General features: G+C 52.8%; 1 protein-coding gene across 5 annotated transcripts in view; it reads left to right on the top strand.

The window, feature by feature from the left end:
* HDAC4 (histone deacetylase 4) overlaps positions 1-18,120 on the top strand; it is a 288,242-nt gene that overhangs the window by 182,278 nt on the left and 87,844 nt on the right. For all 5 annotated transcript variants that reach the window (XM_044241969.1, XM_044241967.1, XM_044241968.1 and 2 more), the window contains one exon: positions 8,064-8,214. In XM_044241969.1, coding sequence (XP_044097904.1) covers positions 8,064-8,214 — 151 coding nt within the window. The remainder of the gene's footprint in view (positions 1-8,063; positions 8,215-18,120) is intronic.

Below are 18,120 nucleotides of genomic sequence, written 5' to 3'. Positions count from 1 at the left end.
TGTGTACGCACACCTGATGTGCTTCAGGGCGGGCCCCCAGGCACAAGGGTGGGACACGCATGTCTGGGGCCTCAGGGCACCCTGCCACCATCTTTTCCCATGGCCAGCCCCACACGGGCACTGGGGACCCCCCAAACTAAGACTGTCCTCTTAGTTTCATAGGTGATTTTACATATATATCTGAAATACTCAAATGAAAACCAGTCAGATGGATAAAAGTCAAAACCAGCCTGTCTTTGCAGGAATATTGTGTACCATGCATGGGCTAATGCCACTGAGGTGGAGGACTAAATGAGCTCCGTTTAATTCCCTGATGTTTGCAGGTGTTCAAAAGAGTGAGCAGCTATCTGTCCTCGGGCATGCCTAAGAATTTGGACCTTTGAGGATGGAGCTTGATAAGTAAACTGATGGTTAAATATGAACTCAGAAGTAACTGACCTCTGATTTAAACGTCATTCTGTTGCGTTTCTAATAAGAAAGGCAGAGTGAGCCGGAGCAGTGAACTGCATCCAAACCCAGACAGAACGGGGAGGGGTGGGGCAAGCCATAAGCACCATGGGGGTTGCAGACCTCATCCCCGGCCCGAGGAGAGCCTGGCTAACAGATGGGAAGAGATATAAGGCTGGGACCCCTCTATTCCAGCTGGAGTCATTGGTCTGCTTCCCAACTGATCTGGACTCTGGGGTACCCAGGGCCAGCTTGCAGCAGGTCTTGGAAACAGGCCGCTGCTCGTGGCACCCCATGCTTCTGGAAGCTTGTCTCCTGCATCTTGGCCTTAAAGACCCTGGGAAGGGTATGTAGAAGGAACATGCAAGCATGTGTTGAGAGGGCCTCAGGAGTATTAATAATATCCCGTGTAGGACTGACCCCCCAGCACACATCCGAGGTGTGCTGGTCCCTGGTATGTACCTACGTGATGAAGGCTTTTGAAAGCCAAAATGGCATAAAGCAAAGAAGCAATCACCACTGATTGACACAGAAACCTTTCTGAGCGTTCCCAGAGTTAGAAAATCACCTCTCAGACTTTTCTGGTACTTAGGACACAACTTGCTAACAGACGCCCAGAGTCAATGGAGATGAAACACACAGGCTCCCAGATACAAGCGCCGAGCTCTGGCGGCTGGATGCCAAGCTGTTGAGAGAGGTTCCCGGGAAGGAGTGCTCAGGGTACCTCCTGCTGCTCTGGATGTCTGGGAGGCTCCCTGCACAACGCCTGCTTTCCACACACTTGTTCTTCTCACGTTTTTTCATCAAGGTGAAAATCCTCTTCAGGGTTCTTTTGAAAATGGGTACTAATGCAGGTCTTCCATGAAAGCAAGGTGATGTCACACTCAAGGGGAGGCACCAGTGCCTCCTCCAAAGGCGCATTCAGAGGCCTCTCGATTCCCGGCCTCAGGGGAGTTCCAGTCAAAGAGGTAAAAAATACAAACCATCCCCACACTGTTTGAACTTGCATGTCCTTTATTTTCCTAGCAAGGCTGAATTTCTAGGCATGTGTGTAGTATATAAGAAATGTGTGAGCGTGTTTTGTGCTGCTTCCGGGGGTAGGAGAGCGTCTTAAGACCATCTAGTTGAAGCAATGAGCCTTCTCCCTAGGGAGAGGGATCAGATGGAAAGGAGACCAGGCGTGATGTTTGCTCTCCTCATTACCTGTTCCAGGTGGCCGAAGACACACTGCCCTGGGCCCCAGGGCTCCAGGTCACCTGAGGCAGCCACAGGTTGTTGCCAACTGGGTTCCTGGGAAAGCTCTTGCCGTGTGCCACCCAAAGTCCTGCGTCATCCCTGAACCCGCCTGCACCCGCTCAGTGTGCTGACGGAAGGAACTGCTTCTCAACCAGCCGCTTCGGTTTCTAGGCAGTCTTTACAGGCAGGTGGATGGCCTTGCTGGACCTGCTAACCTGAGGGCTGTTGACGACACTCCAGCTCCATGCTGGGCCCTGCTTCTCCTTCGCTACCAAGCATCCCCTGTAATTGTGCCTTCTAGAGTGTAGCAGAACTTTCTGTATGTTTCCAAGGGTGGCAGCAGGAGAGGGTTACCTGCTGCGGAAAAAGACTTGTCCCGTGCCGTGCAGAAGAGATGGGACATGCTCACATCGGCTCCTATCTCTGGGCTCTTGCACTTCATCACGCTGCCTTGGACCTGGCCCATGACCCTCCCAGGCTCCCTTGCCTGCCATGGCCTAGGATGCAAGTCTATGGCAGCAATGGGGAAAGGGGTCAGTCACTGGTGGATGCTGTACACAGCCCAGAGCCCTCCTGGGAAGTGGCTCGGATGGAGGCCATGGATGGGAAGGAGCCAGGATTGCCACCAGTGGGACCAGATGCAGGTCTCATGATGAGACACTTCCGAGGCCGAGCCTTTACAGAGAGCTCAGAGTTCCCGCAACGGAGCGTGAGGTGAGGGCAGAAGGTGTGCAGGCCAGCCAGGCTTGGCCCGGCCCTGCCCTCACTGTCTCCCTGAACCGCTGCATCTCCCCTTTCCTCAGGGCTCTCCCTGCCACAGCCTCTGGAGTGGCCCACAGTGAGCCTGGCCTTGCCCTGGTGCTGGGTGCCTAGATGCAGACCTTCCTCGTGGGGACTGTCGTGCCGAAGGCTGATGCTGTTTGTGTCTGTGACATCTGAGTGTCCCGCTGTGGGTGGGAGCTTTGGGCCACTGCTGGTTGTGCCACAAGGCGAGAGGGGAGAAGGGTTTCAAACTTACCGAACACGCCCTTTTGGTTTGAACCAGAAACCCTAGGAGCTAAAGGTGGAAATGGCCCCGTTTCTGAGGACCCCAGGGGGAACAACACTTCGGTTCCAAATGACGAGTAAAACCCATGGTTGAGCAGCACGTGTTCCCAGAGGCTGGCAGCCAGCCCCACATTGCGAGGAGATGCCCTGTTTCCATTCCTCTCAGGCACACCTTGTGTTCTGAGGGTGAGGGTCACTGGGTCTGCCTGTGCTTGCCCAGAAAGCAAGTGGGGTGCTGAGTGAGAAGCCCCTGGGGCATCTCGACTGAAGTCCCAGGCCATGCACCCTGCGCTGTGGCAGGTATTGGCTTCTGAATGGCTCCGTTTCTAGCTGGCAATGGGCTCTTACCTGGCAGCTCCGTACCTCTTGGTGGGCAGCTTTCTGAGCACCGACCATGCCAGGCCTATACAGTGTGAAGGGTGTGCATGAAGCCTGTGTTTCATCGTTGGTGTAACCTTTTCCAGGTTACACAGGGAAGTAGGTGGCAGGGGCAATTACGTGTCCATCTGTCTGTCCTGTCTCATAATGGCAGATACCAGGCCTTGGAGACAGGCTGGCCTGCACCTTTGCTGTCCCCTTCCGTACACAAACATCTGTCTTGTGAGGAAGGCCCGTGGGACTTGCTTAGGGAGAAGAACATGCTCTCACTGGCTTCATGTGGACCTGAGCACAGGGATTCTGGCCCTGGGAACCAGCCGTCCATCTGTGAAGCCCAGTCAGCTCTTCCTTCCTCCTGGCCCCATTGTCCTGGGTTAGGTAAGGCATCTCCCCAGCCTGGGCCGCTGGCGAAGGAGGAAGAGAAACCAGAGTGGGAGGATGGGATGCAGCCATCATCTGTGGTCAGGGGTGCACTGAGCAGCAGGGAAGGAGCCCCAGGAGCAGGCACGTGGCCAAGGCTGGCCAGTGGGTCCCCACGGGCCCCAGGACACACCATTTCTACGGGCATAGCTTCACAGTGGGGGCATACTGGCACGAAGCTTGGCGGACCGTGGGTGGTTAAAGTCCAGCTCAAGGAGGCTAGTTAACATCAGGGAGATGGGAAGATGGTCACAGTTGGTTGACTGCTTGATTGGTTTTTGTTGGCAACCAGAATTTAGTGGTATGACCTGGCTGACGGGACCCTCAGATGTGTAGTCCTTATCTTCTGGAAGTGGGGCTGGGGCTGTTTGCATATCAGCCACAGGAGTCTACGTGTGCATTTAAAATCAGGAAGGTACCCTGGACTTTCAGAAGAAGCCCAGTGCTCGTTCTTGGGGTTCTGGGCCCCTGTAGAGGTTCCCGTGCATGTGGCCAGGTGACGTCCTTAGGAGCCTGAGCAGGCTGTGGCCCTGGGGCCTGCCCCCACCAGCCACACACACACCTAGTACACTCGTGGCCCTCAGGCACGCTGAGGGGCTGAGACAGCGTCCAGCCCAAGTTGCTGCAGAGCATGTCTGTGATGCAGGGCACTTTAGGGCCCAAGGAATGTGGCCTCATAAATGGCCACAGTGTCAGCAGAAGCACTTTGAAGAACCTCAGGGCCCCGGGGCTTGGATTTGGAGCAGCGCTGTGAGCAGGGCCTGTGTCAATGGACTGAGGTGGTGTTACCATGCTCTCCTGGAAGCTGGTGCACCACTGCGCGAGCCAGTCGTCCTCCCTCGTCGAGAGGAGAGCAGCCCTCCGGGCTTGCTGGGCCCTGGAAGCATCCTGTTCTTGGGCCAGGGAGCCATGTGAAGACTCGTCCCCATGCTGTCCTTCAGTGGAGACACTTGCATGTGGTCATTGAACTCCAAAGTCAGAGTCAAACTGAATTCTTGGGATCTGATTTTTCGTCCTGAGCTCAGTGTTGACTTCAACAGAAATTCAGTATTAAACTCTGGTTAGAGTAATGGCATTTGTTCTTACTGGGTTTTTTCCTTTGGAAACATTAGGTGGTGGACATCTTACTTAAGATTGCTCGTAATAATTTCAGTCTGCAGAAAAACACCTTCTCGTTGCTTCCCACTGCCCATAGGAAGCTCTGATCTCAACCTCTGTCAGCGAGGTCCCAGCTGTCAGGGACAGTGTGCATTGTGCCCATCATAAAAGTCGGCTTCTCTGCGTGTCTTCTTTCTCACAGGCTGGAGGCTGTACTTGTGGGGCATGTTTGTCCCTTCCCCAGGGAAGTGGGGCACAGAGCATGGGGGGTGGGTACAGGATAGCGAGCGGGAGTTCCTCACCTGGTACCTCTTCCTCATTTTCCAGAAGCTGGGAGCACGGAGGCTTGCTGTCGCAAGGTCCAGGAACGGGCCTGTGTGGTGACACCATGGGTGACAGGAGCCACAGACTGGCTCGTTCTCCAGGCCTTCGGGTAGGGGCAGCCTGTACACATTCCTGTCCCATCAGCTGATAAGGCAGAGTGCCTCTCCAAGTGCAGCGGGATCAAGGCCTGTAGGGTAGCTGTGGTGCATTTTGGGGGAATCAAGACGTAATAGCTACTTTCCTGAAAACTCCATGACAGTATTGATTTCCTGGGAGTTAGATTGTCCTGTGAATTTTAATCACCAGTATCTGGCAGTGGTGGTTTCAGTGTTTCTGTAATGGTAATGGAAAGATCTTCCTTCCAGGTTCTGGCTGAAAAGTAAATATTTTGAGACTATATTCAGTGGATTTTTGCCTGTTCCTCATTTGTGCATTAGATGAGTACCGAGCCATTGGAAGGGAACCCAGGGCTGTGTGTGGGCAGCTCAGGGGCCTGGGTGATGCACCGAGGGGACATTTGGTTATAAGATCTACTGTCTGACACCATCGTGTGGGGCTTCTCAGCCAGAGCCGTGTGGACCGCCCTCCAGCCTGTGGACACTGCGGAGCCCCCCAGCTGCTGGCCGTGGCCCACTGCCACTGGGGCGCCTTCACCTGTGCACACAGATGTGGGGCCCTGGAGCGAACTCCCTGCTCCCAAGCCCTTTGGATTCCGCCTAGCACCACCCACAAGCCTTCTGGAAGCAGCGGCCAGGAACGTGCTGGCACGCTTCTGATAGTCTCACGGTCTCCAGCTCATGGAAGATGCCTGTTTGGAAGGGGATGTTTTTTTCATAGGAAAGCTCTGAAAAGTGACTCTCAGTTTCCACACCATGGACCCCACAGGTGGCCACTGAGCAGGACCTCATGGCCTTGCCATCACACACGGCCACCTTGATCCGCTGCCAGACCGTGGCCCCCGCACCTGGGTCCCGCCTGCCTTCTGAGGGAAGGCATCTTCCAGGGGAAGGCATCTTCCACGGGAAGGGCACACTGTTGCTTGGGGTCCAGACACCGCTTCCCTTCCTCCTCCTCCTTCCTCCACTGGTTTTGGGCCTAGCTACGCCTGCCTCTCTGCTATTCTGTCCCTGTGTTTCTGGCTGGAAGGGAGTTCCCTTCCCCTTTGTAGAAAGTGGGAGGTGGTCGAGTTTGTGCTCAGTTTGCGGGTCCCCTGCAGTGAGAAATACCACACAGCTGCTGGGACTCTGCTGTGTGATGAGACAGGCCTGGTTTGAGCTCCAGGCCACGCTAATGCTTCCTGCCCTTGCTCTGAGCCCTGTGGGGCTAGGCCATGGGGTGCTTCCCCAGCAGCAGGGCACAGAGACCCGGATGCCGGGTGGCTGGGAGGCCAGGAGACTAGGAGTCAGGGTGGCCTGGAGGTTGTGAGACTGGAGGTTGGGAGGCTGGAACGCTGGCTGCCAGGGCTGTCGCCGTAGGGTGTATCTGTCCGAGACCAGGCTAAGAGCCTCCTGTGGCACTGTCTGTGAGGGTGTGGCCGGCACCTTGCCCTTGGGCCGTACTTCCTGCTTGCACCTTCCCCATTTATGAGCTGGTGGTTGCCTCCTTTTGCTCCTCAGCTGTTACTGTCACAGCTACATCTGAGGTTTTGGCGAATGTCCGTCTTATTGGCTAGCACACGCGTTCCCACTGCAGGGTTGTGGGCTTTATCTGGAGAGTGAGAATTTTCATTTTATAGATTTCTACAATGATGCTCTTTTTCTTTAACATTTTCTGTGTAATGTGATGTGAACCTCCCAGAAGTCACAGACGTGGTGGGTGACATATATTACGTCTTCATCAAAGAGAGCTCCGAGCCATCTGATACCCTGTTTTCTGAATTTATGAGCTGTTCTGGTTGGTAACAGAAGCTGGGTGGTTTGTACATTCTAGTGATGGCACTGTGGGAAATGGGGCCCAGGAAGCCGCCGGGGCCCCAGATGGTGGCACTGCCCCCTCATTCCCTGTGGCCTCTAGTGGGAAAGAGCTCAGCCCCCTCCCCAGAGACCGGAGGGCTCCCAGGGTCCACACCCTAGAGCTGGCAGAGTACGATGCCTTCCTCACAGAACAGCACCTCGTGCCCCGCACGGCCACCCCTTGGTCCTGTTCACTCCATGTTCCCCTTGCTCTGCCTTGCCTTGTGCTCTGGGTCTAGCCCGTGGGCCTCCACGTACCTCGATGTCCCTGGCTGGTCCCTTAGGTGTCCACCATAGTTCCTGGGAACAGCCAGAGGGATGTGTCAGTCTATCCCTGTCTTAGGCACTTTATGGCTTGGATCTGGGAGAGTGTGCATTAGATTTCCTTGCTAGAAAGTTCTGGGGCTGCTGGGACTGCCAATGTGGCCCCCGTTCTGCACAGGGAGCAGGACAGCCACCCACCCAGGAGGGGCCATGGAAACAAGACCCACAACAACAAGGAAAGGGATTGCATGCCCGTAGTGCTGCAGGCTGGGTGTGGATGCTGCCTGTGGCTTAGCTGCCATGTCCCCAAGCGTCCCATCCCCCACCACCACCAGAACATCACAGATGGGGAGTCTTTGAGGGCCGACTCTGCCCACGAGCCCGTCAGTGCCTTTTGTGCGTGTGCCTTTTGTTTACTGACAGCCCACCTGTGTTTTCTCATAGGTCTTTCCCATTGTTGGGTGGCTGGGCTGTTGCAAGCAAGCCGCTGTGCCCTTCTTATCCAGGCAGGTGTGCAGACGTGTACCCACAGCCAGGGATGGGGTTGTTGGGTCCCAGGGAAGACATGCATGTAACTTGGTGAGGAGTTCTCCCGGTTTTCCAGGGCAGCCACACCCAGTCCAGCCCTGCTGTGTCACTCTCCGAGAACCCTTTCCAATGCAGTTAATCACCCAGATCTTCACGTGCATTTTCTCCAAAATGGCTTTTATTTTAGTTTTTACTGCTGAGAAAGTCGGCAGTCAGGTTTTGCGTGCAGACCGTGTAGAGCATGGCCCTCGCCGTAGGCGACACAAACGTGTGGACTCCTGGCCCTTTGCTGCTGTTCATGTGTGTGTCTGTCTCGTGTTCCTCAGAAGCGAGACTCTGACCGTCTCTGTCCCCCTTCCCTCCCCACAGCAACAGCAGGAGCTGCTGGCCGTGAAGCATCAGCAGGAGCTGCTGGAGCATCAGCGGAAGCTGGAGCGGCACCGCCAGGAGCAGGAGCTGGAGAAGCAGCACCGCGAGCAGAAGCTGCAGCAGCTCAAGAACAAGGAAAAAGGCAAAGAGAGTAAGTGTGCAGGCACGATCACGAGCTGGGGGGCACTGGGGCCTTGCCGGGGCATCTTTTCCTGCGGCTCTCGGGCTCTGGGTCCCGTAGGCAGCAGCCCGCGGGGGACCCCCGCACCCTACCCCAGGCGGAGCACTCCATGTCGCCCTCAGCTTGGGCAAGTGTAGCCCGGATCCGTGCCTTCGGTTGGGGTGTGCAGCATGGCCTCTGGCTTGATTGGAGTGTTCTAAAGTGTTCTCAGCAGGTGCAAAGCGGGTTTCACCGGCAAGTTCGTCCTGGAGGTTTCAAAGTTCTTTCCTCTTGTGAGCACACTGTGAGCCCCGTAGAAGCAGGCCTCGCTTGTGGGGTGGCCTGGGGGCTGAGTGGGGACACAGTGGCCAACTGCCTGCTTTCTCATTGGCCCTCTTGATCCTAACGTTTGCTTTTTCTAGTGGCAGTGTTTGTGTGTCTGAAGACCAGTGGGGTCTGTCATTTTCCAGGAAAGGAGATGATTCTGTATGTTGTTCACCCTGTGGAAGGTGATGGGGCGGCGGCTTCCCATGTCCCTGGAGGAGGAGTCGTAGTCCCCGGCCACATGGTGCCTCCAGTGGGCTCAGCAAGGACCAGTGTTTGTGAGGCCTGGCGTGTCCTGCACATGGGCCGCATCCGCGCAGACTGAGGCCGAAGGCAGTTGTCTCCCACGCGTGTCTGTGCCTCTGTCTTCGGCAGCTTGTTTCCAGTGACACACCCAGGACCTAGACAGCAGTGAGAGTGGGTGTCACATTGCTGGGCTCGGCTCATTTCTGTCTGAGACTTTGGTGCTCGGCGGAACTCATTTGATCCCTGGTGACACTGAACATGAGCTAAGATGTGCACTTCTCTCCTGCATCGGGTTCTGGTGTGAGGACGTTCGGGTGATGGACTTCCAGCACCTTGAGCAAAAATAGTGATATTTGCATATTTCAGTAACACACACGAACCTCAGAACTCCGTTATCTTCAGCTACTTAAAACGGTTAGCCGTCTAGAAAAACCGTCTTAACAGCCTGTTGTATAGATTTTAGACTTCAGATTTCTGTTCAGATTTTAATCCACACGTGTGTGACAGCATGCAACGTATTAAAGCATTCTTGTCAAGTCTGTTCTTTGAAATTATTTAAGAATCTTTTGTACTGTGTATGATATACACACAGAAACATGCACAGCCTCCAATACATAGGGAACTGTTCACAAGCTCACCCCCCAGTAGAGCCCCCAGACCAGGACAGGAGCAGTGTCTGGGCCCCTGGGCCCTCCAGACCCTGCTCCTCCCCTCCTTCCCAAAGGAACCCCTCCCTGGCATCCCACACCAAAGGCACTTTGGCCTGCTTCTGAGGTTTCTAGAAATGGACTCATTAACATGTGACTCTTTGTGTTTGGCTTCTCTCACTCAGCACCCCCCTTGTGCAGTGTGTCCTTCTTGTCCTGTGTAGCAAGAGCTCACTGCTGTAGGGAGCTGCCTGCCGCCCCACTCATGGGCACAGCACTGTGTTCGTCTGTCCTGTGGTCGGTAGGTATTTGGGCGTTTGCTAACCAGAGCTGTGACGGGTGATCCTGGGACACGTGTCCATGGATATGTCCCCTAGTGCGGACGGGCAGGTGCGAAGTGGCTCAAGCTTCACACTTTAGGGAATGTGTGTGCCTGCCTCTCATATGTGAGACCCAGCCATTTCTGAAGCGCCGTCCCAGCCGTGCAGGGCAGCGCCCACAGCCTGTGTTCCTGCTAGCGCTTGCTGCTGGCAACCACTCTGAGTTCGGTTTGGTTACCAGCGAGGCTCGGCACACTTTCTTGTCTCACGTCAAGTGCTTGCCTGTTCATGCCTCTCTCTCATTTTTGTGGTGGGTTGTCACCCTTTTTCTTGACTTGGGTGGTTCTGTTCACGTCCTGGTCCCAAACCCTCTGTTGGTGTTGTGTGTCACACATGCCTTCTGCCTCGCTGCTGCATTTCCTCTGCCTGATGGCCCCTGTGTAGCACGTGGGCTTCCGCTCCCGGTGCAGCCTGGCCCTTCGGTCTGGTCTAGACCAGAGTCAGGACCCGGCCCATCTGTGCCGCCATGCCTGCAGGCTTGTGTACATTTGCGTATCTGTTCCCTTTCGGAAAGGCTGGTGTTCTTTCTTCACCTATGCAGCCAGTGTATTTTTTTCATGTTTAGTTTGTGTCTCTGAAATATTTGTATGTATTTAGTAATTGGTTTTTATACATAGAAGTAACCTTTCATGATCATTAGTTACTGCAGTGTATTTTACTCTTGAAATAATATACTTTAAATGTATTTTCACTTTAATGGGCTGGTAGAGTTTTCAACGTAAGAAGCACATCAGGAGAGTTTTTATTCTGCATGAGATCTAATTTTTGTACCAATGTTTGAAAGTAATTACTAGATCTGAGTGGTGTGCCTCGTTCTATTCCACCAGTTGGGTGAGATGGTGACTTCCAGGCTGTGATGACCCATAGTCAAGATTCCAGGCACGAGGATGAAAGCCCATCAGGGGAAACTAAATTGCAGATTTGTGTTGGCAACAGACACAATTGTTCTTTGAGTGCAGACTTCTATCTGCGGTGGGCTGATGGGACAGGTGGGGTGGTCACACCATTGCCCTCACCACTGAGCCCGCTGGCTAGATGACACTCTCCTCCATCCACAGCCCTGTGCTGGTCAACCACTGCGTGTATTGTGTGTGGAGACTTCCTTGTGTGAAGAGACCTTCCTGGCCAAGGTGTTCCTGGGGTGCTGACCACCTGTGAGGGGTGGCACATGGTGTTGGGAAATCCCCCAGAGGTCCTGAGGCCACTGGTCTGGAGTAGAGGGTGGGCTTCAACATCGTTATTTCTAGAACTCCTTGGATCATTCTGGTGTGCAGCCAGGATTGAGAACCGAGCATCCAGGTGAGTCCTATTGCTCAGTGTTAGGAATCTGACTACCAAATGGGCTCCGTGGCCTGTCACTGGGGACAGCCCTCTGTTCTGGGAGCCCACCCCCCTAGATGACAGCACCCAGCCCTTTTCTGAGCCCTGTGAGAGGGACTTCTGCTCGGGGGCCAAACCACAGGTGTGCACAACGGGACTGCATACACCCTGAAAGGGGGTCCTGCCCCCTTTCCATCCTCCTGTGCTTTGCTCGAGCCTTGTTTCTGTATCCTAATTAATGTGTTTTCCTCTGGAGGAGGGAAGTCGTTGTTTATCAAAGGATGGGAGTTAAAACTGTAAGTATGAGCTAGTTGATGTGTGCCACAACTAACCTCCAAATAACCAGGTTTCCAGATTGCTAAAAAGCAGCTCAGGCTAAATTAGTTCCTCGTAGTTTACCAGAATCCTCCAATAAAAATAACATCTTAAGCTTCACAAAATGTGAAAAGATTTGACTTCAGAAAACATTTTAGATCTGTTTACATGTCAAAAACAATTTCTTCCCTACCTACTGAACGTCCTCCCCACCCCAGCCGAAGCATTGGAATGTTCTCTGCTTCCCTCCACGCTCGTCACTAGCAGCAACCCTGGTGGTTTTCAATTTGTGGATTTGGGTGGTCAGGTTTTATTATTAATAATAAACTATGTACGGTTTGGGTATTTGGCACGCTCGTGTAGGCTTTGCAGCCCTGAGTGTGGTCTTGTGAGGAGACAGGCCTGGCAGGCCGCTGTGGTGGATGCCACTCGGGGGCTCTTATGTGAGCGGGGCCGCGGGCGGGCTCCGCAGCATAAAGGAGAGCCTTGTTCGCAGCAGCTAAAAGGGCGTTTGTGGGGGAATGCAAATGGCCTGGGGCGTCTCCCATTGGTAAGCATTTGAAAACTCAGTGCAAGGCATCTGTGCAGTTTCTTGTTTTTTTATTTTTTTAAGTGAATCTCCTATTGAATATTTAATCACAGTTTTGTTGCATTTGTAAACGTTCACAGTATTTTTAATTTTAAATAATTCTTCAACTCTCTTTTACTTATTGATACCAGTTGACGTTATGAGCTCTAAGGAACAGTGAATTCTTACGATTCGTGGCATTTCGTCTCATTCAGCACGAACACATGATCTCTAGCCAGGTTTTACTTAGCTTAACTACATTGAGGGATCTCAGATACACAGATTCCAAGGGACAATCCAACAGAATGCCAGGCTTTGTTCTCTGAGGAGCCTGGAGCGAGCACAGCGACCTTTCTGTTCGTTGCTATTTACAAGCCCAGCCTGCTCGTTCGCTTTGTTTAAAAAATAATCTTTTAAAAAATAGGCTCAAAGGACTGGAGTTGAAAGATCCAACACCTGATCCAGAAAGTAACTCTCTGTCCCATTTTTGAAGTCGGGCCTTCCTCAGAGGCCCGTGGGGCAGGAGAAACATGAGTCCATCATGACAAGCAGTGTCTAGAAGCACCTTCTCCACCCCATAGGCCCCCAGGTACTGGGCCGGTGCCCAGCGCCATCTCCTCAGCCCCCCATGCTGCCTGGTCTGTTCTCACCGGCCTGTCCCTTATATCCTGCCCCATGTGCGGAGGAGGCTTTGTCTTTTCTGTTTTCATTTCTGTCCCCATCAACCAGATCAGAATCTGGCACATAAAGCCTGTCCAATGAATGAATGGTAGTCAGCATGAATTTGTTCTTGTTAAAAAGTGAAAATTAGAGCTGTTAGGTATTTGTGTACTGAATGTGTTTTATCGGTTCTGTAACTCTGTGTTAAGGTAGAAGTATTTGGGTGAGCCCAGAGTTGATGCGCGGAAGTGTGGAGTCCCCATGTTGTGCGCTGGAAACTAATACAGTATGATGTAAAGTAGCTGGGATTCAAATACAAACTTTAAAAAAAAGGAGAGGAGAAACAGTTGTTTTTTAACTCAGTATTTCCTAAGTGTCAGAAGAACTGCTCTGTGAGGCGCGTCAGGTTAGAATTGAGATCTCTCTAATAAGAGCGCCAAGATTTCCATATCCACGAAGAGAATAGACAATGAGAAAGCAGAAAGCAGCAGAATCTGCTGAGAGATGAGTAAACAGCTAGAAGGATGCTGGCTGTTCCTTGAATATCCTCTCCTGTGAAGCACGAAGGACAGACGGTCCCTCTGTGGTGCGCGGTGTTACTGGCGTTGGCCGCGGCCACGGCCATGTGCAAGTGTGAGGACCTGTACCCTGGTGGTGCCCGCTGCCCCTGGGAGGAGGGTCCAGGGAGTGCCCCAGGCGGCCGCCCTTGTGACCAGTCACCATCTGCCCCCTCTTGTAATGTGGCCTTGGCTGGACACGTCAGGGAGGTTCCGTGGTGTTCCTGTTGTCTGTTTGTGCTGGAAGGAACCTTCCTGCATTCAGGGAGGTGGGCTTGGCTTGATGGGATCCAAGAGAGTCCGTAAGGTGCTTTCTCCCACGCTGTGCATGTGGAGGGACCACAGGTCAGTCGTATGTCCTCCTGTGAGGACACAGGTGACAGACAGCTCAGGGGACAAGGGCTGATGGGGGCCAGTGTCTCCTCCAGGGGAGGCAGCTACTCCTTGCCACGTTGTGCTGTGCTTGCCCGTTCCTGGGATTTAGCTGGGATGGAGGGTTTGTTCTTTGTGCTTCCTTGAGTTCTGGAGCCTGTGATGCCAGCCAGGGATACAGGTGAAGCAGGGAGGGTCAGAGCCTCCTGAAACATGGTCGTTGGGATCAACCTGTCCCTGGAGTGCTTGTGGGGGCCTCACAAGCGTTCCTCCCATGGAGGGAAAGTGGATCCATGTTGACAGGTGTTTTCCCAGGTTTGGTCTGCTGGGAAACTCTCAGGAGTTTCCTGCACCTACCGAGACACTCTGCTGCTTGCCCGGCTTTGCGTTCTCCGGTCTCCTGCACCCACAGTTGTAAAGGACCAGAGGCCATTTTTTCTTCCTTCATCTGGGTCTTCCCCCTCGTGCACCCCCCCCTCATCATCAGGCAGTCTGATCACTTCGCCGTGAGACCAGCAGCACCGGGAGATGGAAGGAAACCCAGAGCTCCTCATTCCACTATGGTTTCTTTTGTCAGCTGGGTCCACTTGAGAATTACCAGTGGATTTGCATTTCCCCTGCATAGACGGCCCTCTGTGCTCTCTGCCCTTCCGTGCCTCCCACCGCGCCCTGCATCGCCTCTTGCTCCTGGTTGCAAGGCACGCTGTATCCTGACACGGGTAACCCTTGGCGTATATCCTCAGCTGTTCTTGGTGCTGGTACTTGGTTAAGGGTATGCCAGGTGACTGCATGTTTGGGCACGTTATACGCAGATCCCTGTGTTCGTGCGATTTTCTGACAAGCCCACTTGTAGACTGGAAATAGGCTCTGTGTGTTCTGGATCAATGTTCAGCCTGACTCTGGCTACCTTTGGAGGGCACTGAGCCGCGATGCTCAGAATCAGAGGTGACTTTGTGCCTTCGGTCACCCATAGCTTGGCCTGGCCGTGTCTGTCCTCCCGCATGCCCTCTGCCCAGTGGCCAGCACATGGTGTGCCCAGAGCTCTGGTGAGCTGCTCTTCTTGGGCGCCGATGGGGTCATTTCCTCGGACCCTGGGAAGGCCCTGGACAAAAGCCAGTATGTCATGATGGGAGCTTCTGAAGGTGCTTTGGAATCAGTGTAGTGAATTTTTTTTTAAAGATTTTATTTATTTATTTGACAGAGAGAGATTACATGTAGGCAGAGAGGCAGGCAGAAAGAGAGAGGAGGAAGCAGGCTCCCTGCTGAGCAGAGAGCCCGATGTGGGACTCGATCCCAGAACTCTGGGATCATGACCTGAGCTGAAGGCAGCGGCTTAACCCACTGAGCCACCCAGGCGCCCCAGTGTAGTGAATTTCTTTGTGTTTCCCTTGGATGAGCTAAAATCAAGCCCTACCGCAGCTATGGAGGACCTGGTCCCCAGGGATTCATATTTTCTGACCAGCACCCTCCACCCACAGAAGGCTCTATGATGGAACTGTAGGGGCACACTGCCTCCGAGAACGCAGACACACCTACAGCTAGACAAAGTCTGTGAATGAGAGCGTGTACTGGGGGTGTGAAAACAGTGGCAGCAAAGACAGTTTCTCTAATGATATTAACAATTTATGAGCAGTTTGTCAAGATACCTGTAGAGTCTCACACCAAAACCCATTTCATGTGTATCAGAAAGAAACGTGAAAATCTAGCAACAGCAAGCAGCTCAGTTAGTGAAAACCCAGCACTGGAAAACCAAGCATAAAATAAAACTGATTATTTACCAAACCAGCAAACTGAAGATCAATTTCAGCACTTCCAGAAAATGGAAAAAATTGCAATGAGAAAACCTGAGCAGACTACATACAAACTAGCATTTGAATATTAAAATGAGGACAAATCCCAGTATTTCCTTCCTTTCTTGGGGGAAACCTGGTCCTTACCTCCTGTGTTTGTCCTTTATTTTTATACCTGGAAAGCCTCCCTTCTGACGTGCTGGTGGCCGCCCACGTGGGGTCTCCTGCCGAGCTTGACCACCACCGGCTGTCCTGCTGTGTGCCAGTTCTGACACTGTCTACCTGGAGAATCAGACCCATGAGTCTGGAAGTCCAGCTGGAAGTCCAGGCTGCAGGTCAGATGTGTCCATGGCCCCCTCCTTGGGCTCACTGAATTGTGACAGAACAGCTCACAGAACTCAGGGGAGTTCTGACGTACGTTTACTGGTTCATTGAACGGTGTGTCCAAGGACGCAGGTGGGCAGCCAAATGGTGTGGTACGTGCGGGTGAGGTCTGGGCAGGTCCCAAGTGCTGGAGTCTCTGTCCCCATGCTGTTGGTATGTGTCGCGTTCTTGGCACACGGAAAACTCTCTGAACCCCATCCTGTGGGCTTCCTCATGACCAACCGTTAAGTCCATTGCCGATGGTGCTGAAAAGTCTAAGCTTCTAATGATGGCTCGCTCTTCCGGTGACCAGCCCCTTCCAGAAGCCTCCCAAGAGTCCAGCCACCACATTAGATCAGGAGTTTGCAAGGGTTTTAGGAGCCTGGTGCGAGGAACCAGGGGCAGGTGTGTGTGTGTGTGTGTGTGTGTGTGTGTGTGTGTGTGTGTGTGTGTACACATACATATGTATGTATATATACAGACAAACACATGTTCATATGTATGTATTTGCACATATACACGTATGTGTACACACACACACACATGCTATCTCACACAATTAGAAAATTATCCAAGTTTTGAAAGGAAACAAGAGACCAGGGCAGAGGCTTGCACACAAATATGGAGGAGAAGGGAGAGCTGGGTCCAGGGAGCCAGGGGCTTTGGTTAGACACTGCCGCTGGTTGCCGCCTGGGAGGCTCCCCGGACCACATGGGGCTGATGATACCTGCTCACAGTGCTCATGGGAGCTTTAAATGTGTGAGGCCTAGTGTAGGAGGCTCACAATAGATTTATTGCTGTAAAACCTACAGCTCAAATGGGTGAACATTTAAAAGGTAAACACACAGACCCACCGTGCCACCCCCAAACGTACCATGAGAATGCTCTGCAAGAAAAAATACTCCAAGGACATAAAGATACATCACAAGAGTGAAAGATAACTACTTGCCCGGGGAATTATCAGGAACCACAGTGAAATACCGGCTGCCCTTCCCATTTGCAGCAAGTGACAGTCGCCAGTACTAATGAAGACGAAGTCATGTGATAATCCTGAGGACTGACGGATGGAGGTGTGGGGTCAGGTGGTGATCCCGAATACTGATGGAGACATGCAGTCACGTCGTGATCCTGAGTACTGATGGACAGAGACACGTGGTAATCCTGAGTACTGATAGAGATGCAGGGTCACGTGGTGATCCCGAGTACGGAGGGACAGAGGTGTGGGGTGATCCTGAGTACTGATAGAGATGCGGGGTCACATGGTGATCCTGAGTACTGATAGACAGAGACATAGGGTGATCCCGAGTACTCATGAAGATGCGGGGAGCCTGCCTACTCGTGGCACATGATTGTCTATGTATGAAGGCACTTGGGAAAGCAATTAGAAGATGCTTCGAGGGGCGCCTGGGTGGCTCAGTGGGTTAAGCCTCTGCCTTCGGCTTGGGTCATAATCCCAGGGTCCTGGGATCGAGTGCCGCATTGGGCTCTCTGCTCAGCGGGGAGTCTGCTTCCTCTCCTCTCTCTGCCTGCCTCTCTGCCTACTTGTGATCTCTCTTCCTCTGTCAAATAAATAAATAAAATCTTTAAAAAAAAGAAGAAGAACGGGACGCCTGGGTGGCGCAGTTGGTTGGACGACTGCCTTCGGCTCAGGGCGTGATCCTGGAGTCCCGGGATCGAGTCCCACATCAGGCTCCCAGCTCCATGGGGAGTCTGCTTCGCTCTCTGACCTTCTCCTCGCTCATGCTCTCTCTCACTGTCTCTCTCAAATAAATAAATAAAATCTTTAAAAAAAAAAAAAAAAGAAGAAGAAGAAGATGCTTTGAGGGCTATAAGGTTCCTTTTGTTAAATATGTTGATTTTGTTGATCCTTCCTAAGCAAATTCTCAATATGATGACGTCTGCTCACGTTCACGGCAGTAGTTTCGAACAACGACAATAGCAAGGATGATCTAAAAATGCCTTCCAGTCAGAAATGGATTTGTAAAATGTAAACTGTGCTTTGCTCACCTTCTGAAGTATCTTTCCACCATGAAGAATCCTGGTTGGTTCTGCACAACAGGAACTCTGCTGCTCACAGGGAAGGGGTGGGTGCAGGCATGCCATGGAGTCTGAGCCCAGCCCCGATGAGCGTGGATCAGACTCGCACGGGTCTTACTATAGAGCGGTAGGTCTGGGCTTTGCTTTGTGGGTCTGTTTCTCAAAGTTGCCTGTTTTCTCTTTGGGTGAGTAACCAGCACGCAAGAAAACCACAGAGCGCATGATTCTGACTTTAGTAAAGCCTGGTGAACATGCTCGAAGTAAGTAGTCGATGAGCTGGAAGGAACAGAAACTTCCTCTGACACGCGTGGAAACGAA

Source organism: Neovison vison, chromosome 3, assembly GCF_020171115.1.
Source record: "Neovison vison isolate M4711 chromosome 3, ASM_NN_V1, whole genome shotgun sequence".
Classification (NCBI taxonomy): Eukaryota; Metazoa; Chordata; class Mammalia; order Carnivora; family Mustelidae; genus Neogale; species Neogale vison.
Note: the sequence above shows the minus strand (reverse complement) of the source record. Positions and strands in the feature narration are given on the sequence as shown.